General features: G+C 41.2%; 1 protein-coding gene across 7 annotated transcripts in view; it reads left to right on the top strand.

Moving 5' to 3' along the window:
• The window catches only part of CDK14 (cyclin dependent kinase 14), a 417,778-nt gene that overhangs the window by 132,904 nt on the left and 263,755 nt on the right, over positions 1 to 21,119 (top strand). For all 7 annotated transcript variants that reach the window (XR_008309633.1, XM_053260459.1, XM_053260458.1 and 4 more), the window contains 2 exons: positions 5,160 to 5,254; positions 17,518 to 17,597. Coding sequence is in view for 6 of the 7 variants with exons in the window: in XM_053260459.1 (XP_053116434.1) it covers positions 5,160 to 5,254; positions 17,518 to 17,597 (175 nt within the window). In the remaining variant the exon portion in view is untranslated. The remainder of the gene's footprint in view (positions 1 to 5,159; positions 5,255 to 17,517; positions 17,598 to 21,119) is intronic.

The raw sequence follows: 21,119 nt of genomic DNA, 5'->3' as shown, positions 1-21,119 counted from the left end.
TTATTATTATTATTATTATTATTATTTATTATGGAGGAGTGACCAAGAGGGGTGAGGGGGATGGAAGCAACTAGACAGAGGAGGAGGAGCAGGAGTTCGGCTCAGGTGAGGGTGGAGAGATCTGAGGTGAGGGGGGCTGTGGCGGGGGTGAAGGGAGCAATCAAGTACTAGTGCGCAGATGCTCTGTGAGGGTTAAGCTAGTTCTTATTAAAATGGGGCTTAGATTTGGATGTGTTATTCGTTTACCAGTGCCAAAAAAATCGCTATGATCTATATACTACACTTCTATTAGTCTTGCTTTGGTGTATGTGTGTGTGTTTAATATTGGTGTTTTGTCTTTGTTCATCTGTGTGATAAATTATTGTGAACTGCTTTGCAGATCATATTGCTGAAAAGCAGTATAAAACACAGAAATAAACTATTGGAAATGATGTACCTTAATTCTTATCAGTCGGGTTTCAGGCCTTGGCATAGCACAGAGACAGCATTGCTCGCTCTGGTAGATGACCTTCTTCGGGACCTTGATGAGGGTAGTGTCCCTCTCTTGGTCCTTTTAGATCTCTCAGCGGCTTTTGACACTATCAATCATGCTATCCTCCTTGACCGCCTGTGTGGGTTGGGTATCGGGGGCACTGTCTTACAGTGGTTCTGTTCTTACCTTAGCAGGCGTGTCCAGTCGGTATGCATTGAGGACAGATGCTCTGACCCATGGCCACTCCTTTATGGAGTTCCCCAGGGTTCAGTTCTTGCCCCTTTCCTCTTTAACATCTATATGGAGCCACTGGGTCAGGTCATTTCCCAGTTTGGGGTGAGATTTCATCAATACGCAGATGATACTCAGCTGTATATTGCCATCCCAGACCATTCTGGAGATGCTGTTTCTGTGCTTACTCGATGCCTGGAAGCTGTTAAAGTCTGGATGAATTAAAATAAGGTCAGACTGCATCCCACCAAGACGGAACTACTTTTACTCAGCCCTTGTACCAGCCAACAGCTGGACGTGAACCTTGTTTTAGATGGGGTGGTGCTGCCCCTGAAGGAGCTTGTACATGATTTGGGGGTCCTTTTGGACTCGCACCTCCTGCTTGAACAGCAGGTGGAGACTGCAGCCAGAAGTGCCTTTGCCCAGCTCCATCTGATTCATCAATTACGCCCGTATCTTGATCGGCAAGCATTTATGGCAGTGACCCATGCCCTTGTTATCTCCCGCTTAGATTATTGTAACGCCCTCTATCTAGGGTTACCTTTGAGGACCATCGGAAAGCTGCAATGGGTCCAGAATGCAGCTGCTCGTTTACTTATGGGTGCCAGAAAATATGACAGGGCAACACCTCTCCTGCAGTCATTGCACTGGTTGCCTATTCGCTACCAAGTTGAATTTAAGGTCCTGGTTTTAACCTTCAAAGCCTTGCAGGGTTTGGCACCTGTCTACCTACAGACCCGCCTCTCCCCTCTGGTTACATCCCGTCCGGTCAGATCTGCTCAGACGGCCCTTTTGTCACTCTCCAATTTCCAAGAGGTTCGGTGTGCTAGGACCCGTGAAAGGGCCTTCTCGGTTGCTGCCCCAATTCTCTGGAATCCCCTTCCTCTGCAGATTCGTTTGGCTCCTTCTTTGTCGATTTTTAAGTCTCTATTGAAGACTTTTCTTTTTCGCCAGGCTTTTACCCTGTAGTTTACCTATTTGCTCCCCCCCCCCACTTTTTGTTAGTTACTTTAGTTTTATTTAGAATGTAATTTTAATGCTGTCTTGTTTTGCATGTCTTTGTACACCGCCCAGAGTCTTCGGAGTGGGCGGTATATCAAATGTTTCAAATAACTAACTAACTAAATAAATAAATATTGTAAATTAACAGAAAAACCATAAGAGACCATAATCTTCAGTAGAAAAGCCACATTTGTGTAAACACTGCAATAAGGAAAGAAGGCTGAAAAATTTCAGAAAGCACCAGAAATGGCGCATCAGCATAAATGCCGCAGTTAGAGGGGGACATCATGCATTTTTTGTTGTGTTGAACGCTTAAAATTCTACTACTGTACAGCTAAGTTTAAAATTTTACTGCAGCTAAGTATTGTAACCCATATCCTCGTTAGTCTTAACGCAATGAAAAGAAATTAAGACATAATTTTTAAAAAAAATTTAACACATCACATACAGAAGTAATTTTCCATTACACTTCATAAGAAACCTTCTTTTATTTATTTTAAGCACATCACATTATAAACTTCAAATTGCACTTCAAAGCAAACACTGGTTACTCCCCACCACCCAACATCACATCAAATTAAAACAAAGAATATATGCTATGGAGTGTCAAATTGATCAGGGCTCTATTCTTGTTGGTGTCCATTTGGGCAACCAAGTTTCAACCCTGCCAGATACCTAAACCAGATAACTGTGCCAAAATACCCCAGAGCTCTGACACAGGCACGATGCAATGCCTTGCAATCAGCAGTCCTGGAAGGGAGATATCAAAAAATCCCCAAAGAACGTATTTGTCTCTGCAAATAGGAGATATGGAAACAACGGCTCATGTGCTCCTATACTGTCAGTTTTACTGAGATATACAGCATAAACTTATAACCCCCCTTTTTAGCTGCCATCCAGGTTGTACAGATTCTTTTTTTCTTGATTATCTTTTAACTGACTAGAATGACCTGAGATCTTATAATGTGGCTGAGTTCTGTTTAATAGCCAGTAAAGTCCACCAGGAGTTCATTAAGAATCATTGTTTGTTAATCTTTATGCTTAACTATGTGCTTAACTACAGTATCACAAACCTGTAGGTTATGTAGGGTTTTTTGTCGAGCTTCTGCTTGTAAATTGTGCTGTTCTGTGATCATAATAAAGGAATACAAAGGAAACCTTTGAAGTCCGAATTATCATTCTCTGAAATAAAAAGGTTTAACAAGGTCTCATCTAATTGTTCAGGATAGTCTGCATCCTCATCATTCTTATCCTCTTGTGAAAAGTCAGTTGCATCGCTTTCAGCATCTTCAGATTGTATAATTCTAGCTTCTGTGAAACCAGAAATCACTGAAGAAGTTTTAACAGCTTTCCATGCTTCCGAAACCCATTTTGTGATCTCAACGTAGGTTGCTTTGTGCATTTTCCCGCCCTTTGTGAATGTATGCAGGCCTTTCCTCCTCCAGTTTTCCCAGTGCTTTCACACTTCACATTTAAATGCCTTGTTTACAGATAAGTCTAAGATTTTGCTCAAACCACCAGAAATCACAGCTAGCGTAGCTGAAACCTTTTTGCATTCATTTTTAACTGAACCCAGTAAGTATGCATGCATCACCCATTATTAAAATGCCACGTGGTTGGAAAAAAACTCCTTTTTTTTCTGCCAAATTTCATTAAGGCATACGAACATTGTCTTCGTACATCCACCCTTTCTTATTAGTACGAATAACAACATCTAAAGGGAAATCAACTTTTGGGATATATTTCGGTCTAAAAATTAACATTGGTTTTAGATTGTTGCCATTTGCGGCGCAGGCTAATATGCACGTGAAAGATGTTGTCTCATTTCCATTTGTCACGATGGAAACTGTTTTTTCTCCTTTTTCATTCACAGTACTATTTGGGGGACAGTCAAATATCAATGGAACCTCATCCATATTTATTATTTATGATGGCACAAGTTTTCCCCGCTCAAAAGCGTTTGCAACAAACTTTAAAAACGCTGATTCTGCCCCCCCACCAGTCCCCCCCCACCAGTCCTTTGGCAGCTGCTGTCCCATAGATGTCTAGTGTGAACCAAGATGGGCTACCTTTAAAGGCAATTATTTCCATTTGTTCTGCCATTAATTTTGCTTGTAGGTGGTTTTTCACAGTGGAGACTGGCAGTCGTCCTCTCTGCTCTTTAATCCACTCCTCGAAGTTATTCTCCAAATCAGGCCAGGCTATACCACCACTTCTCCTTGCACGTTTTGATTTTAGCATACTTGCCAGGTCGTCTTTTTCTTACTTCCACCTACAAATGCAGCGTTCATCCACTTCAAATTCACGGGCTGCAGCTCTGTTTTCGACATGTTCTGCTCTTAGCACAACTGTCAGCTTGAAACTAGTAGTGTAGCTCTTATGCCGTTTGGGTGCCATTTCCTCCACACCCTGAAAATGCCACCAGAAATCGCACTCGAATATTGCATGTCAACACTGCATCGGTGGGAGCATTTTTCTGGCTTGCCCCTGAATTCTCAGTAAACTCTGCAGGTGGTGAAAAACAACTTTTAAACGCTACAGCGTTTCTACCGAAAATTATGGTAGATCCTTTTAAAACGAGCTCTCAGTTATGGTGTTCGGATAGCAAAAATGTTATTGTGGTATAAGCTGCTTTCAGTTACATTTGAAGAAAACGAAATACATTTTTTACTATAAAAAGGGAGACAGAACACTTTTCCTGGTCAGATATTAAATGTTTGCTTTTGAAAACTGCTGTGAGGTTATATTGCGTCCCATAATTGAGTAAATTGAATTTTTGTTCTCCCTCTCTGTCCTTGATATTTTGTTTTTAAGGTTTTAATTTTTAATCTGCTATGTTGTTGTAAACCTCCCAAGTTTGGGGTGGTCGACAAATTTGAAAAAAAAAAAAAATTAGGTTAAGTGCTTCTGTGAGAAATTTGGTTTATTTTAGCTTTACATATATGTGGTCTGAAACAATTTTTCTGAAAATAATCACAGTATCTGTACTCAAAGTTAGCTTTGGTTCTTTAAAGATATCTAGGCTTCTTGCAAGGTTCTGTTTACACTGAGAACAAGAGGCTGTGTTTTGTCAACTTGTTTGATTACATTGTCTAGCTTATAAAGCATGTTGGTCTTATGAGCTAAATCAAACTCCTTCATGCATTTGTTAATTATTCACATCTGCACAAACTCTGTAACAAATCCAGATTTCACTGTTCTGTGAACTAAGTCTTTCTGATGTCTCGGCTGCTAGAGGAATATGGTTGAAATAGGCAGTGACCATCTGGAGTGCTGACTGATGTTTAGATGGGTATCATTAGCTGTTGCCCTTGGTAGATGACAATATCAGGCATTAAATGTTTGAAGTATAATCTCATTAGTTTTGGTAATAGCATTTGGTCTCCATGGTTGGTTGGTTGCAACTAATATTAAAGTGTAAGTGCTGAAAATTGTATCCTTTTCCCTTTCTTAGCCGACAAGTCCCAAATTTGGAAAAGCAGACTCTTATGAAAAACTGGAAAAGCTCGGGGAAGGTTCATATGCCACAGTATACAAAGGCAAAAGCAAGTAAGTGTATTTGTATCCTACACACATCCTTAGGACTTGTACGTTAGTTCATAATCTACTAATATATAATAGGAATATTGTGGAATATGGGTCACAATATAAATCACAATTGTATTGTTCAGCCCTAGTTGTCAAAATATGCAAACCTAAGGTGCTTGATTTCCATTAAAACTCAATTAGATTTAAGCCAATATGTGACAGGACTAGTTTCAGAATTTTGTCAAAGGACCCAATTCTTGCTTTGGGATGCCTTTAAGCACCACTTTAGGATAGGTGTGAAGAGATGAAATTTACTTATTTTATTTCTTACATTGTTTACAGTTTATTTCTTACATTTCTGCTCCATACCAAAAAGTCCCTGAGCGGTTTGAAAGTACCTCATTTTGAAAGTTGAAATGTCTGAAAGTACCTCAAATACAACATTTTCTTTGCTGCCTGAAGAAAATGTAGTGTCTGAGGAGGAAGCTAATTTGGTTAGATTTATACAGCTTGGTTCTATGTGTTTCTCATTGCATGGTGACTGGCAAAAGCTCTAGTTGCATGAACTGAATCTGATATTAGATACTTATGAAGTAATACTGGGTATACAGATCACGCTATATCTAGCATCTAACTCTGGGTACAGCCATACACATGACTGAATATACATAGCCCATGCCCCAACTTTATTGTATGTATGGGATGCTCATCTGCTTGTCCACATATGGTTTGGAGCCCTTGGAGCTTTGGGTGAGTGTTTTAACTAGCTTTCTCTTGATTTTAATGGGCGAATTTTCAAAAATATGTGGCGTATGGAGTCTTTTATGCTCTCATTTAGGTTAGAAACACAATCTTCCTTTACCTCGTGGACCTTTTGAAATCTGTGTGAACTTATCCTGCCATTTCTTGTCGTCTATTTCAAAATCTTTTTTTTAACGATGTGGTTTCATTGTTTCATCTACATATCACATTGCACTAGCCACCAATTCATACAACATCTGAAGATCATATTTCAGAGCTAATTTAAATAATTGAGCTTTGGCTCTTTGAGTAAATTGAACCTGTTCTTGTCAACTTGAAGAGGTAATGTTAAAAAGCTGTGTGTGGCAGTCATTTCGTCGAGTCTAGTTTCCCTGAGATGATTTGAAATAAGTGGCTGGAGGACCTAAATTTCACCATTAAAGAGATTGTACTGGGGAGCAAGAGAGATGGTTTTAATTGTTAAATAATATTGCATAGTTTAGATAGATCATACAGGCCACAGTGCATTTTGTGCAGTGACACATAATAGACTGTTTAGACAGAAACCATCATTTTAAAAGACTGTCTATTTCTACATTGACTTTCTACACAGTCTTTTGATTCTACAGTGGCTGGTCTAGGAAAAATGTAGCAGTGATCAAAGACCATGTGCTCAGAGAAGCTTGTAAGAAAAACACAGATGTTGTTCCTTTTCATTTTGATTTTTAAAAAATGTAATCTTAAAATTGTAAATGCCCTGCCTGTCAGCATAATGAAGAAAAGGAGCATTAGAATGAATTTGGAATTAATATAGCATCTTCATTTAATGCATGCATACTTGCAGTGGAGAAGTTTAGAAATAAAAGATGCAACGTTAAACTAGAGAAAGGGGCACTGTGAGAATCAAGGCAGTGAACACTAGGTAGGCATTTTAGTTGGGGTCAGGGTAGGACATCTTTAGTTGCTTACTGAAAGTTTTGGTGTCAGGATCAGTTTAAAGTGTGTCCTAAATCTTGTCCAAGCTGCCTTTGCTCCCTTTCCCTCACTTCCCTATGGCATGACTGGCTTATGTTTTTTAACTTCTTACCTTAAGCGGCCTTATAGACATATAAATGGCTTTCATTTTCAATGGGAATAATTTAGCTCTGGCAGTAGACCCTCTTGGCACACTTTCCATATCTCTGAGTGATAGTATCAGGCTGAGTCTTCCATTTATTCAGAATTAAAAAGCATGATCTTGTAACTGAAGTAGAGAGAGGGGTGTGTGTGTGTGTGAGAGAGAGAGAGAGTGGGGGAGGGAGAGACTTGGTGTGATTTTTGTCTCAGCTGGCATAATTTTTTTTTTTAAAAAACAGAATTTTAATTTTCAAAATAAAAAGTAGATAAAGGAGAGATACAACAATAGTGTTCAAAAATATCAAGCAATACAAATTTTAAAAAAGGAAAAGAAACAGCAACCTCTTCCCACACTTTTCACCGCCCATAGTTTGATGACTAAATAAAGAAACAACCTAACATTTCATAATTACAAATATGATAAAAAGCCAATTCTATCAGCTGGCATAATTTCTGTATTACTGTAGATTGTTTTGCAGTGTGAGCTCATAAGATAGAGGGGGGAAACTTCTCTAATTATACTTTCTCCTCTATCATTTACAACAGGTGGGGCTCTTACAGTGTAAACCCACACCAACTCTCACATGTATGTGAACATAGCCTTTAGTTTCCTCTGTTCCATCCTGATCAAAAATTCTTTGCAGTATAGACACTTCTGTCGCTTCAGCTGCCTGTATTCTAAATTACCCAGTTAATTTCTTGGTCTGTTGCTGAAAGAACAGCCAGTACGTTATGAACTGCAGGGAATTCTAAAGGCTCACAGAGAAAATAGCTGGTTGAGAGAAAAATATTGATATGATAAAGCTTCAGCGCTGACTCCAGTTTAGCTGATGGTCTTCTTTCTAATTTAACATAATGGTTAATGGGCATCTAATGCTTCTATATGTCTGGAATTGAGTAGCAACTCAATCTATTGATAATTATATTTACCATTTGTATAGAAATTTTGGGTATTTAAAGTGTTGCACATGTTTTATTTCAGTGTAATAATTTAAAACAACCTTTGTAAGGTATTTATTATCTCCATACAGTTATTTTTTTAGATTGTGAGCCCTTTGGGCACATGGATCTATCTTATTTCCTCCGTGTAAACCGCCCTGAGTCATTTTTGGAATGGCGATATAGAAATCAAATAAATAAATAAATAAAATAATGAATTGGGGACCAAAGCTGAGAGGAAGTGGCTCATTTAAGGCCACCTAATTATTTCATGGCAGAGCTAAATTCAAACAAAAGATTTTTAAAAAATATTTAAAGACACATTTGTTCACCCAGACTTTTAATTAAATACTGTTTTAATAGTTTTAAAATATTGTTTTAAGGTTTTAAATTGTAATGTTTTAACTTTTTGTCATTTGTTTTAACCAATGTTTTAATTTCTCTGTTGTCATTTATTTGTTTTAATTAATATTTTAACTTTTCTGTTATTTTTTTGTTGCAAACCACCCAGAGACATAAGTTTGGGGTGGTATTATTATATGTTAGATAAATAAACTAGGGAATTCATCATGATATATTCTACATACAAGGGTGTACAATATGTGAAAACCATGAAGAAATAATCTGCCAATGTTGAGGAGTGGTGAAAACCACTTTTGTAACAAACTTCACCAATTAAACTTAGACAAATTCATGGAGAACAGACCTGCTGGATCAGGCCCACAGCCAATCCACTCCAGCATCCTGTTTCACACAGTGGCCCATCAGATGCCTCTGAGAAGTCTACAGGCAAGAGGTGAGGGCATGCCCTCTCTCTTGCTGTTGCTCCCCTGCAACTGGTATTTGGAGTCATCTTGCCTCTGAGGCTGGAGGTGGGCTGTTCAATGGGCCTATACAGGCACCAGACTATTATTATTTCTTGTTTACACAGTCAGACTGGTGTTATCTGGAGAGGAGAGCTGGTCTTGTAGTAGCAAGCATGACTTGTCTCCTTAGCTAAGCAGGGTCTGCCCTGGTTCCATATGAAGTAGAAGTGTGAACTCTATAAGAGATTTCCCTCAGGGGATGGAGCTGCTCTGGGAAGAGCATTTGAAGTTTCAGGTTCCCTCCCTGGCTTCTTCAAGATAGGGCTGAGAGAGATTTCTGCCTGCAACATTGGAGAAGCTGCTGCCAGTCTGTGAAGACAATACTGAGCTAGATAGACCAAAGGTCTGATTCAGTATATGGCAGCTTCCTATGTTCCTATGTTATTGGCTGGTTTGTTTTATCCAGACATCAAGTGCTTCCCAAGGATCTGGGATGGCTGAATTTTATTATCAATATCATTATTGTTATTATTATAGATATCGTCGTAGAATATAAGCTGTTCCTAGTAAAGTTGCTTTTTGTAATTCGCTTATGGTGATTTCTGTGGCCCTTATGGTGTTGAGGTGCTCTTCAAGGAGTTTTGGAATTGCACCTAGGGCACCAATTACTACTGGGATTATTTTGGTCTTTTTCTGCCACAGCCTTTCAATTTCAATTTGTAGATCTTTGTATTTTGTGATTTTTTCTATTTCTTTTTCTTCTATTCTGCTATCCCCTGGTATTGCTATGTTGATTATTTTAACTTGTTTTTCTTTCTTCTCAACTACAGTTATATCTGGTGTATTATGTGGCAGATGTTTGTCTGTTTGTAGTCGGTAGTACCATAATATTTTTGCATCTTCATTTTCTACTGCTTTTTCAATTTTATGGTCCCACCAATTTTTGGCTACAGGTAGCTTGTATTTGTTGCTGTTGCTGTTGTTAATTAAAGTTATACCCCGGCCAAACTTACGTCTCTGGGCAGCTAACAACAATTAAAATACATATAAAAGTTAAAACAGTTCTACATATAACACCACATATAAAAGTTAAAACAATACAATAATTTAAAAACCATAAAATAGTAACCATTGATAGACATGTCCTCCATGAATTTGTCTAAGCCTCTTTTAAAGCTATCTAAACTAGTGACCATCACCACTTCCTGTGGCAGATAATTCCATAGATTACTGTAATTATGCACAGTGTGAAAAAGTACAGTGCATGTTGGGAAAATGGAAATTCTGACATTGGAATTCTCTGCCACTACCATCAGGAGGCATTAGTGCCCCAGGTAGTGCGGTGGTAGTGAGGGCCCTTTAACTGGCTGCTCAGCACTGGTGCTGGGCAGCGCAGTGATGTTGGGGAGCTTGTGGGGGCTGGCAGGGAGTGACACTGCATATGATGGGAAGCCCACTTAGCTGCTGGGAGGAGGCATAGAATTCTGGAGATTGTAGTCCCACTCAGAACTACTTGAGTGGGACTACAATACCCAGAAACCTGCATGTGTTCCCCAGCGCATGTGCAGTGTCACTCCCTGCCCGCCCTCAAAACTCTCAAACATTGCCATGCTGTTCAGCAGCCCCCACACCAGTGCTGGCTAGTTAGAGGGCCGCCACCAGCAGCTCACTACCCGGGGCACTTGTCCCAGACTCTAATGCCTCCTGGTGGGTGCTGGGAATTCCAACATCAGAATTCTCATTTCCCCCGACATGTGCATTCCTAATGTCCTTATTTTCATATGATTTCAAATCTGATAGACTGACAGTTCTTGTCTGTGAAGGACGATAATGTGACACAACCAGAAAACATTGTATAGAACATTGGCAGGGCTCCTGAACTTGGTTTCCCAGGACTGGCGTTTTATCTATCTCTTCTTCTTACGAATTTCAGTGGCCACCCAGATTGACTACAAGGGGTTAATTAGTCAGATCATGGAATGTGTAAACAACATATCTGTGTCTGGTGTATATCTTGACAGGGATTTTTGCAGTATGACACAAAGCATGATCCACAATACTTGTATCTGCTTCCTCATGCTGGTGGTTAAACATTGGGCCTTTTGTAACCATCAACGTTAGACTGTCCTGTGATGTATCTTTGTTTTGTGTGGTTTATATTAATATACTATCTTGGAAGTCAAGAATAGAAAAGCACTTGTTTGTTCAATAAGTCTTGAAGTAGAGCCACTTGTGTGGCATTTTTGGAGGGACTAATATCCATCCCCTTGGAAAGTTACAATTTCTAATCCCATGTAAGCTATAAAAACTTTGCCTACATATTCATCTTTCTGTTTTAAACCACCATTTTATTTAGAAGAGAACATAGATAAATTACACTTACAATGCAAATTGTAAGTGTATTGTTTAAAAAATTTTAAATTGTCATATTTTAAATTTCTTGTTTTTGTTTTTAACTAATGTTTTAATGTTTTTTATTTTGTTGTAAACCACCCAGAGACGTAAGTTTTGGGTGGCATAAATATATGTAAATAAATAAATAATAGTTCCAAAAACTCAGACTAGATTCCGTCATAATTGGAAGAACAAGATCTAATATTAAATAAGGAATGTTTGTGGGCTGCCAAAGTATGTTTGTGGGAGGTGGCCAGAGGTGCTTTCTATCAGCTTCGGCTGATACGCCAGCTGCATCCTTTTCTTGAGATGAACGACCTCAGAATGGTGGTACATCTGCTGGTAACCTCTAGGCGGGATTACTGCAATATGCTCTATGTGGGGCTGACTTTGTATGTAGTCTGGAAACTACAGTTGGTTCAGAACGTGGCAGCCAGGTTAGTATCTGGGTCATCTAGGAGAGACCATATTACTCTTGTGTTGAAAGAACTTCAGTGGCTGCTGATACATTTCTGGGCAAAATACAAGGTGCTGGTTATCTATCTTAGCCGGCATACGTGCCCAGGATTTGGCGGCAGAATTCTCACAACGGGTTGCGAGAGTTCCGCAGCCAAAGGGCAAGAGTTGCGGGCAAGAAAAATGGCAGTGGCCGGTAGCAGCAGGCTGCAAAACAGTCTGAGGAGGTGGGCTCGGCTGGCTGCCGGGAGGTGGCGGGATAGCCTGGCCAGGTCAGGCCATTCCGGGTAAGGACAAGGAGGCGGCGGCCCATCCTGGCCTGGCCGCGGGAAGTGGGAGGTAGTGGCAGGACGACCAGAGGAGGCACCAGTGAGAGGGGTGAGTGGGAAACAGGCGATGGCGTGAAGCCATCACAGGAGGAGGGAGGACAAGAGAGTGTGGGGCAGGAGGGAAGGGGATGGAGGGCAAGAGAGCGGGCAGGAGGAAAGGCAAGAGAGAGGGGGGCAGGAGGAAGGGGGAGGGAGGGCAAGAGAGAGTGGGGCAGGAGAGAGGGGGAAGGAGGGCAAGAGATGTGGGGCAGGAGGGAGGGGGAAGGAGGGCAAGAGAAAGTGGGGCAGGAGGGAGCAGCTGGCCCCAAAGAGCGCACAGATGCTCTGTGCGGGTAGGCTAGTTACCTATAAAGCCCTAAACAGCCTTGGGTATTTAAAAGAATATCTTATTCATCACAAGCCCCACCATGTGTTAAGATAATCTGGAGAGGTCCATCTGCGGTTGCCGCCAATTCGTTTGGTGGCTACTTGGGAATGGGCCTTCTAGGTTGCTGCCCCTGGACTTTTGAATGTGCTACCTGCCCATCTCTGGCAACTTTTAAAAAGGCACTGAAGACACATTTATTCACCCAGGGTTTTAATTAGATTTATGGTTTTAAATTTTTAATATTGGTTTTAAATGATTTCAGTGTTAATGATTTTAATGTTTACACGATTTTAATTTTTAATTGTTTTTAATTGTTTTTGTTTTGATGTAAATCTCCCTGAGCCATTTTTGGTCCAATTTTGTAAGATAATGTGTCTAGCCACCAGAAAGGCCCTAGTGAGCCATTTCCACTGATTAGGAGTTATTCCACTCTTGGAGTCTAATCGGAGTCCAATAAAAATGAAAGACTAGTTTTTCTTGAATTAACTTGAACCTCAAATCATAAGATACTTTGGCAGTTTCTGTCAAAATCACATCCCATTGATGTTTTATTGATTGCTTGATTGTTGAATTTATATACCAGCTTTCATTAAAAACAATCTCAAGGTGGTTTACAAAAGTTAAAAAACATACAATAAAATGACAATAAAAATATTAAGCTTAAATATAAAAACAAACCAAATTTAAAATCTATAAAATACAAGCATAATACCTATACACGGGTAAAAACGCATAGAAGCAGCAATAATAATCAGAACATTCAATTCCAAGCTCCATTTAATTCTTTCGGTATCAAGTGGAGGTGCCAACTGGGCTTGGATAAAATTATAAAGCATATTATGAGTCCGATTAAATTCACCAATATAACAACAGAATTTGATGATATTTGAAGCTTCCGAAGCACTAATAGCATCAGGACCAAACCTTTTGGATCAATTGTGTCTTAACTGAATATATTTCAAAGCACCATCTGATTTTACAGCACATTCATCTAATATTCTCAAGAGTGGGCAGGCAGTGAACACTGGCAGTACCATCCGGCACTATACCATTGCATATCCTGACCTTGTGTTCCTAAAAAGTATAATGGAACTTTTGGTAGTGTTGTGGATACCTGGTGTGTGATTTTCAGTAACACTCTTGTACTTCTTGTACTGCTTTTTTTCACTTCATTTTCTAACTTAGAAAGTGAATCAACAATTGACTCATCGGCAGAGTTCCATCTGTCATTTGATAAGGCTGGGAAAGTGTCCAAATTATATATCTATACTTGGAGGTAGGCTTCTGACCTGCCTCAGAAAGTTCCACTGCCTTAAATGCCTTTTATTTGTGATACTAAAAGTGTGGAGGATGTTTAAATCATATGAGGGAGACAGTTCTTGACAATGATCTTTACCCAAACCTTACCCTTCAAACTGTTTCAACAGTCTGATCCAGAGAACATTCAACAACTGAAAGCATTTTCAGTAAGTCAGCTGCTGAAATCTGATGGTGTAAACTTGCGTTCTTGCTAAAGAGTGTGATAGGGGAGTTCCAGAGAGTGTTTCTGGTCTACAGTGATGCAGATTCTCAAATTCTTCTGTGATAGAATGGGGTGGTAATTAAATATTTCAAATATGTATTTGGCATCAACCTACTATAATGGCCATACTTAAGGCAAAGAAAAGAGGTATCAGTTTCTTCAAGACTTCAGGAAACTTTCTTTTGTGTTCTCTGATCAGAATGAGTCTTTCATACTGAAAATCACACTGGCAGCTTCAGCTGCATGTTGTTCTTCCATACATGTAAAATTTTGTCATGGAAACTCTCAGAAAGCAAAATGAAAGCAGTCCTTGTGAGGTGAAATGCCTTTAGGAGTGAATCTGCAGCTCCAGAACTCTGAGGTTTGCTGTCAAGACAATCTTTTCAAGATATCTTCCTGCTTGGTATGCAAGTTGCCTAGAACATTCATACTTTCTCCATGAGCTCCTTCCGCTTTACAACATTTGGTAATACAGACAGAGATTAATTCAGAATAAATACTGGGACTTGTGTTGGGTCAAGAAATTCAGTGACTTGGTTTATAACATTCACCCTATGCTTAATCATAACAAGAGAGAGAAAAGGCAAACCTCACTGGGGAGGCTATTCCATAAACAGGGTGCAACCACCGAAAAGGCTCTCTCCCCAGTAGCCACCTGCCTCACCTCCGTTGGCAATGGACACATGGGGCAAGGTGCTATCTCAAGTAACCTTGTCCCAAACCATTTAGGGCTTTAAAGGTTAACATTAGCACTTTGAATTGGGCCTGGAAACGGACTGGGAGCCAGTGCAGCTGATGAAGCACTTGTGGAATATGCTCAAAACATCCAGTCCCAGTTAATAATCTTGCAGCCTTATTTTGTACCAGCTGCAGTTTCTGGCCTGTTCTCAAAGGCAGCCCCACATACAATGCATTGCAGTAATCTAAGCAGGAGGTTACCAATCATGAGTAACTGTGGCCGAGCTATCTCTGTCCAGGTAATGTCACAGCTGGCATATTGGCTGAAGCTAATAAAAGGTGCTCCGGGCCACAGAGGCCATTTGAGTGACCGGAAAGAATTATTGGCTGGTAAATATTTTTTCTATTACTATTAAAACCCGTAATACTACAAGACAAGACAAGACAAAGTTATGCAAGCAAATATGGAGAAAAATGGAGAAAATTACCAGATCAGGAGTGTGGGCTTTTTCATGTTTCATGATAAAGTATTCCAGTTTATGTAGATGCCCCCAGTGTCCTACTGGGATACTAGACAGAATTCCAAAGCTGCTTAATATATGCCCTCCCAGAGCGTTCCTTTATTGTGTGTTGGGGGCAGTGCTGTCTAGAGTGAGGGCTGACTGATGCCCACATCAGCTTCAAGGGTGGGGTAAGTCTGTCTCTTTCCCACACCAGCTTTTTCCAGCTTGCAGCCAGTTTCTGAGCTGGATGGCTTGCTTTTCCTTTGTGAGAGAAAGCAAGCATCCATCTTTGGAACCTGAGAGAGGGTGCTGGGCCATCCTTGGCTCCCTTTCTCACCTGCCTGCATGAAGTGCCTTCCAATCTCGCACTGTGTCTTGAAAGTAAGGCAGAGCTGCAAGATTAGGAAAAGCAATGCAGCGATTGTCTGGGCCCAGGCCTCAGATCCTTTGGGGGTATAGCAGTGGCCCTGCTTGGTTCTTTGGCTTATCTGGGTTTTCACTTGTTAAGAGAGAGAAACAGCATTCCAATCTCAGTATTTTGACATTTGGTCTATTCTGGCACCTTCTGTGCATGCTGGGGGGGGGGGGCAGTGTCTATCGGAGTGGCATTACCTAGTCCCCTGCAATCTCAGTAATCACTTGAGGGCACTTAAGAAAAGCCTGGCCATAATGACCCATTTCCTTGAATCAGAGGACTGCACTCAGGCAAAGGCTTCCTCATTACCAGAAACCGTGATATATAGCCAAGATTCAAACTGGGGGTGCACTGGGCTGCAATGGGAACAGTCGGGCATGGCAGCAGAAGACAGGTGAGGCTGCACCCATAGCCAGGGCAAGAGCCCTATATTTGTCACCCCATGATGAAGGTGCCACCTGAGGCCATTCCCTCATTAGCGAGCTGGAGGCTCATCTGAACCACCGCTCTGCGTTCAACTCAGATACTAGTTTAAATGAACTGTCCTTCCCCACTCCAGGAGGAAGAGGTTGCAAGACTGAGAAATACCTATATCGGGCAGCAGCGATATAGGAAGATGCTGAAAGGCATCATCTCGTACTGCATGGGAGATGGCAATGGTGAACCCCTCCAGTATTCTACCAAAGACCACCACAGGGCTCTGTGGTCGCCAGGAGTCGACACCGACTCGATGGCACAACTTTACCTTTTACTTTCTTCACTCCACTGTGATAAAGGCACGTGCAAGGAGGGCATCAGAACAAGTGACAAATGTCAATTTTTCCTTTATTAATTGTAAAAAACACACACGCAGCCTGATAGCCACATCTGTGCATTTCATGAGGCGTGAGAGGATTTGGAATTGCCGCAGTGGAAATAGCTGGAAAAGCAAAATGCATGTAACCATTGCTTTTAATTGAGGCTAATTTTTCTATTGCCTGAAAACCTGATTAAGTATCAGCTGCAGTGGCACAGCGGGGAAGCAGCTTGCCTAGAGTGCAAGAGGCTGTTAGTTCAAATCCCTGCCGGTGTGCTTCCCAGACTGCGCCTAGTAAATACATCTGTAGTCACCTATATTGGGCAGTAGCAATATAGGGAGGTGTTGAAAGTCACCATTTCATACTGCGTGGGAGGAGGCACTGGTAAATCACTCCTGTATTCTACCAAGAAACTCACATGGAGTGTGATCGCTAGGAGTTGACACCAACTCGACGGCACATTAAAATGACTCTTGAAATCTTTATAACTGACATTAGCTGAGCATCTAAATGAGATAATCATACTATGGAAGCAAGAAGGTTAAGTAGCAAAGTGATACTGAATGTACAATCATTTAAACCTTTACACTTTGCCAGAATTAAAAATAGCTCTATAGAAAAAGCTTGGTTAGTGAATCATCCAGCATAGCCGCCCCAGGTTAAGGGGCATAGCCTAAAATTACTTACAACTCTTAATACATTGTGATCACACACACACACACATGTCTTTTGCTTGCTAAACATTCAGAAAATTAACATAATGGCTCCAAGGCAAAGTTCACTAAACCAGGCTCCCCTAGTGATGCCAGTGTTAGGGACTGCTCCACACATGCAGTGCACTGAAGTATATCCCTGACTGATATTTTTTGAAAACATAAGCATTAAGTCCAAATTAAGCAGGACACAAAACCTCCCACCTTGCTATATAGAAAGGGTTTATACTGTAGTTTGGAATAATAAAATAACTTCATATGAATTTACTTTCTCAGCTGTGTAAAATGTTACTTTAATTCTATAATTGGAGAAAAAGTACCTGAGGCTACTAAAAAAAGAGATAAATCTTGATTTGTGCACCAATGTGAGTGTATTGAAGCTTCTGATGTGTTGCCTGTGTGACACAAGTTAATGATACTTAATGGCAATAAGTTGGATGAGTCACAAAATGTTATCAAAATTCTTTTGTAGTGTTAACTTTACTTGTGTTTACTCTATTTATTGCAGGGTAAATGGCAAATTGGTGGCACTGAAAGTAATTAGACTTCAAGAGGAGGAAGGCACCCCTTTTACAGCCATCAGGGAAGGTATGCTCCTTAAAAAAAAAAAAATCATTGCTCTTGGTATTCTTTTACACGTTGCAATTACAAAATGTATCATGTTTTTAACTTGATGTTGAAGAGCTGTAGGTTTCTCAAATTATATGGTTATGTTCCCTGTAGGAGGATTGCTACTTAAAAATCAAAACCACCCTGTTGTGTGGGAGTTCACATAAAGTAAAACAAATCTGTGCTCCTGTATTGTTAACTTATATAAGAACTGGTATCGGGAGAACATGACAGTGTGTGCGCATTGTGGAAATGCTGAAATGCCAGTGGGGAGTACACATTGAAGTTATTATGGTAGGAAAACTGCTCACTATGAAGTAGCACCCGAAATGAGGAGAAATTTATCTTGGCTGCACTGAATATCTCTTGTTAACCAGAGTAGCCCACAAATATTGAAAATTACATGAGAGAGTAACTTTCAGGAGCTAACCTGTGAAAATAATAGGCTTGTTCACGTGACATGACCATGTTTTGGGAGCTGTGCATGCTCCTGATTTGCATTTCTATGCTTGTAAAAAGCAAGGTAGGCGATGGAGACCTTGATCATCTGCTAAGCTGTAGCTGGGTGGGATGGATGCACCCTCCCCAGACTCTGTCCCTAGCTTCTGAACAAGGTAGGATGGAAAACTATTCTTCCCAGCTGCAACTTAGCAAACAATCAAGCTTCTTGCCTTCTACCTTGCTTTTTAAAAGCACACGCCCCAAAATTGGGAGCATACACAGCTCCTGAAAGTGGATAGGATGCTTGTCCTATCTTTCATGGATGTGTGAACAAGCCTAACGTGTTGCTAGTTAGAAGCTTAAAACAAAAGTATGGGAGGGTATCTCTATATGTCAATACAGGTGGCCCTCATTATCTGCAGTCCCGGCACCTGCAGTTTAACATATTTGTGAGTATAGACCCCACCTTCAGGGGCATAACTATAATAGGGCAAGGGGAGACAGTTGTCTGGGGGCCCACTGCCTTGTGCACCCCCCCCCCGAGGCAAGTCACATTTATTTATTTATTTATTTATTTATTTATTTATTTATTTATTTATTTATTTATTTATTTGCTTTCTATACATGACTGACTCCCCCAGCCGTGCACCTGCCCGGACTTCCTTCAGTTGTATTCATCCTCAGAAACTGATGTGAGCGTTAAGACCTGGAGCTACCAGAACAGCATGTCTTTCTCTAGTACCATTAAATGACTTCCATCGTCCACAATTTACAAAACCTTTAAAAAAATAATGTAGTATGATGTTCTATTGTGGCACATAGGGGTGTATGTGTGTAAATTTTACTATGTTTTTTGTTACCACTATTCATCCTCATTTAACATTTTGTTACTTCATGAGCTGAGCTTCAGGGACGGGGGGAGACATTTTAAAATATTGTCTCTGGGCCCACTCCAACCTTGCTACGCCCCTGCCCACCTTGTTATCCACAGTTTAAAAAATTGGCAAAATTTGCCTATCCACAGTTCCTGGATGGCTGGAAATGACTTGCAATGTCGTTTCTGGTCACCATTCTGTAGCATGGAGCCACTTTGTGGCTCCTTAAAAAAAAAATCTCCCCGAATTTTTGAAAAAATTAAAAATTTAGAGGATTTGTGGGTTGGTGGGGGCTTTCTAGAGAGCTGGAGGCCTGGTGAACAAGGCACTGTACCTTATAGACTCTAAGCTTCATTATCCATGGTTGTAGGCTGGAATGGAACACATGCGAATGAGGGCCACTTGTCCTCTATAATAAAGACCTTGAGTGTGATCCCGTGTCCCTGCCCGTGTCTTTCTTGGCCGTTCTGGGCATGCGCTCCGCGCTTGCCCAGAACGTCCGAGAAAGATACGGCCGCAGGGACACGGCGGCCATGTTGGCTCCCGGATGGAGCAGGGGAAAGGGAGAAGGGAGCAGGGAAAGACAGGGCAGGGAAAGTCGCGGGGCAGGGGAAGACGGCGGCGGCGGCAGGACCGGCCTGACCGCAGGGGGGAGGGGGGGAACGGCGGGAAAAGGCGGCGGCATCGGAACCGGCCCGACCAGAGAGCGGGCGGCCATGTTGGCTCCCGGACCGGGATAAGGGAGCAGGGAAAGACGGGGCAGGGAAAGACGCGGGGCAGGGAAAGGTGGCGGCGGCGGCAGGACTGGCTTGACCACGGGGGGGGGCGGCGGAAAAAGGTGGCAGCAGTGGGACCGGCCCGACCAGAGAGTGGCCCGACCGGAACGAGCGTGGGGATAACGGCGGGGGCGGACGGCACTCTTGGTGGCGGCGGCGGAACTCTCCCCTACTAGCGCCCGTTATTTTAACGGGCTTGAAAACACTAGTATCTTATAAAGAGAGAAGGAAAAGCATGCAGTTGTCTTTTTCCAATCTCTGAGTGAAAGTATTCTCCCTCAAATATTAATCAAAGGATCTGGATCTATTTCCTGCACGTAGGAAAAAGTTGGTGCAATTAATGCATAGGGGTATGATGCATGCATTTCTTTTTGGGAGGCGATAATGTGATAGTGGAAGCATGTGTGTCAAATGCAGAAGTCATTAATACAGATCCATAGTGAACAATGCCTGTCTTCCTGCATAATAGTGCTTTGGACTTACGAGACAGAGAAGGTTGGCTGTGAGATGTAAATGCTGTTCAAAATCAAGTTAATTTAATTTTATACTAACTGAGAATTAAGCATTCATACAATCCCATTGTATAAACATTAAATGGTGTACATTTACTTGATTTTAATGCATAATGTAGATGCCATGACTAGCATCTCAATTTTAAAAATCAGCTTCCACACTCATAGGGCACAACAGAGAGAAGAAGTTAATTTGGACACAGAACATATAAGCATTTTGACATCTTAAATAAACAGCTATCTGTACGCTGGCAAAGATGGAGCAGAAGCACTTAAATCTGCGTATTGTGTTTGCTTTGATGTTTTTAAGTTTGCTCTGTCTTCAATGAGTTCCTTTCAGATGAAATTTCATTCACTGCCTAGGGCTTGTTTAGGTAGGTTGGGACTCTTCTATCACCTTCTGTTAGTGCCTTCACTTGCAAACTGTCATGGTAAATATTGCACATTGGGATGAAGTTATTAAGAACTGTGCTGTATGAACAAGTGTCTGTTCAAAAAAGGCAAAACTCTCTGCAGTCAGTTGTTTGCTGTTACAGAAAACTTGGAGATATGCCAGCCAGTAGGCCAGCAAAATGTCCTCCAAGATAGTGGTTTCTGCTTATGTATGAGCCTCCTTCAGACACCTTATAAGACAGAGGCTGTATTCTAATAAATCCCTAGCTTCACATTCACGGAATTGCCCTCTGACACGTTTATAGCCTTCACCACTTCAGTTGAAAGCTGTAAGTGTGAAGCACCCATCCGGCAGGGGAGATTGACTGACAGCCAGGTGGGACTTCTGCTTCTCTTATAGCCTCTGAAGGAGGCTATAGACACCCAAATATTCAGAATAACATGACTTTGTAATGGTGGGAGGGGTCCTCTAAACCCTCCCAGTGATGCCTGTGCATGCACAAA

This window comes from Hemicordylus capensis, chromosome 6, assembly GCF_027244095.1.
Source record: "Hemicordylus capensis ecotype Gifberg chromosome 6, rHemCap1.1.pri, whole genome shotgun sequence".
In the NCBI taxonomy this organism is placed as follows: Eukaryota; Metazoa; Chordata; class Lepidosauria; order Squamata; family Cordylidae; genus Hemicordylus; species Hemicordylus capensis.
This window is presented reverse-complemented; position numbering and strand designations above follow the sequence as displayed.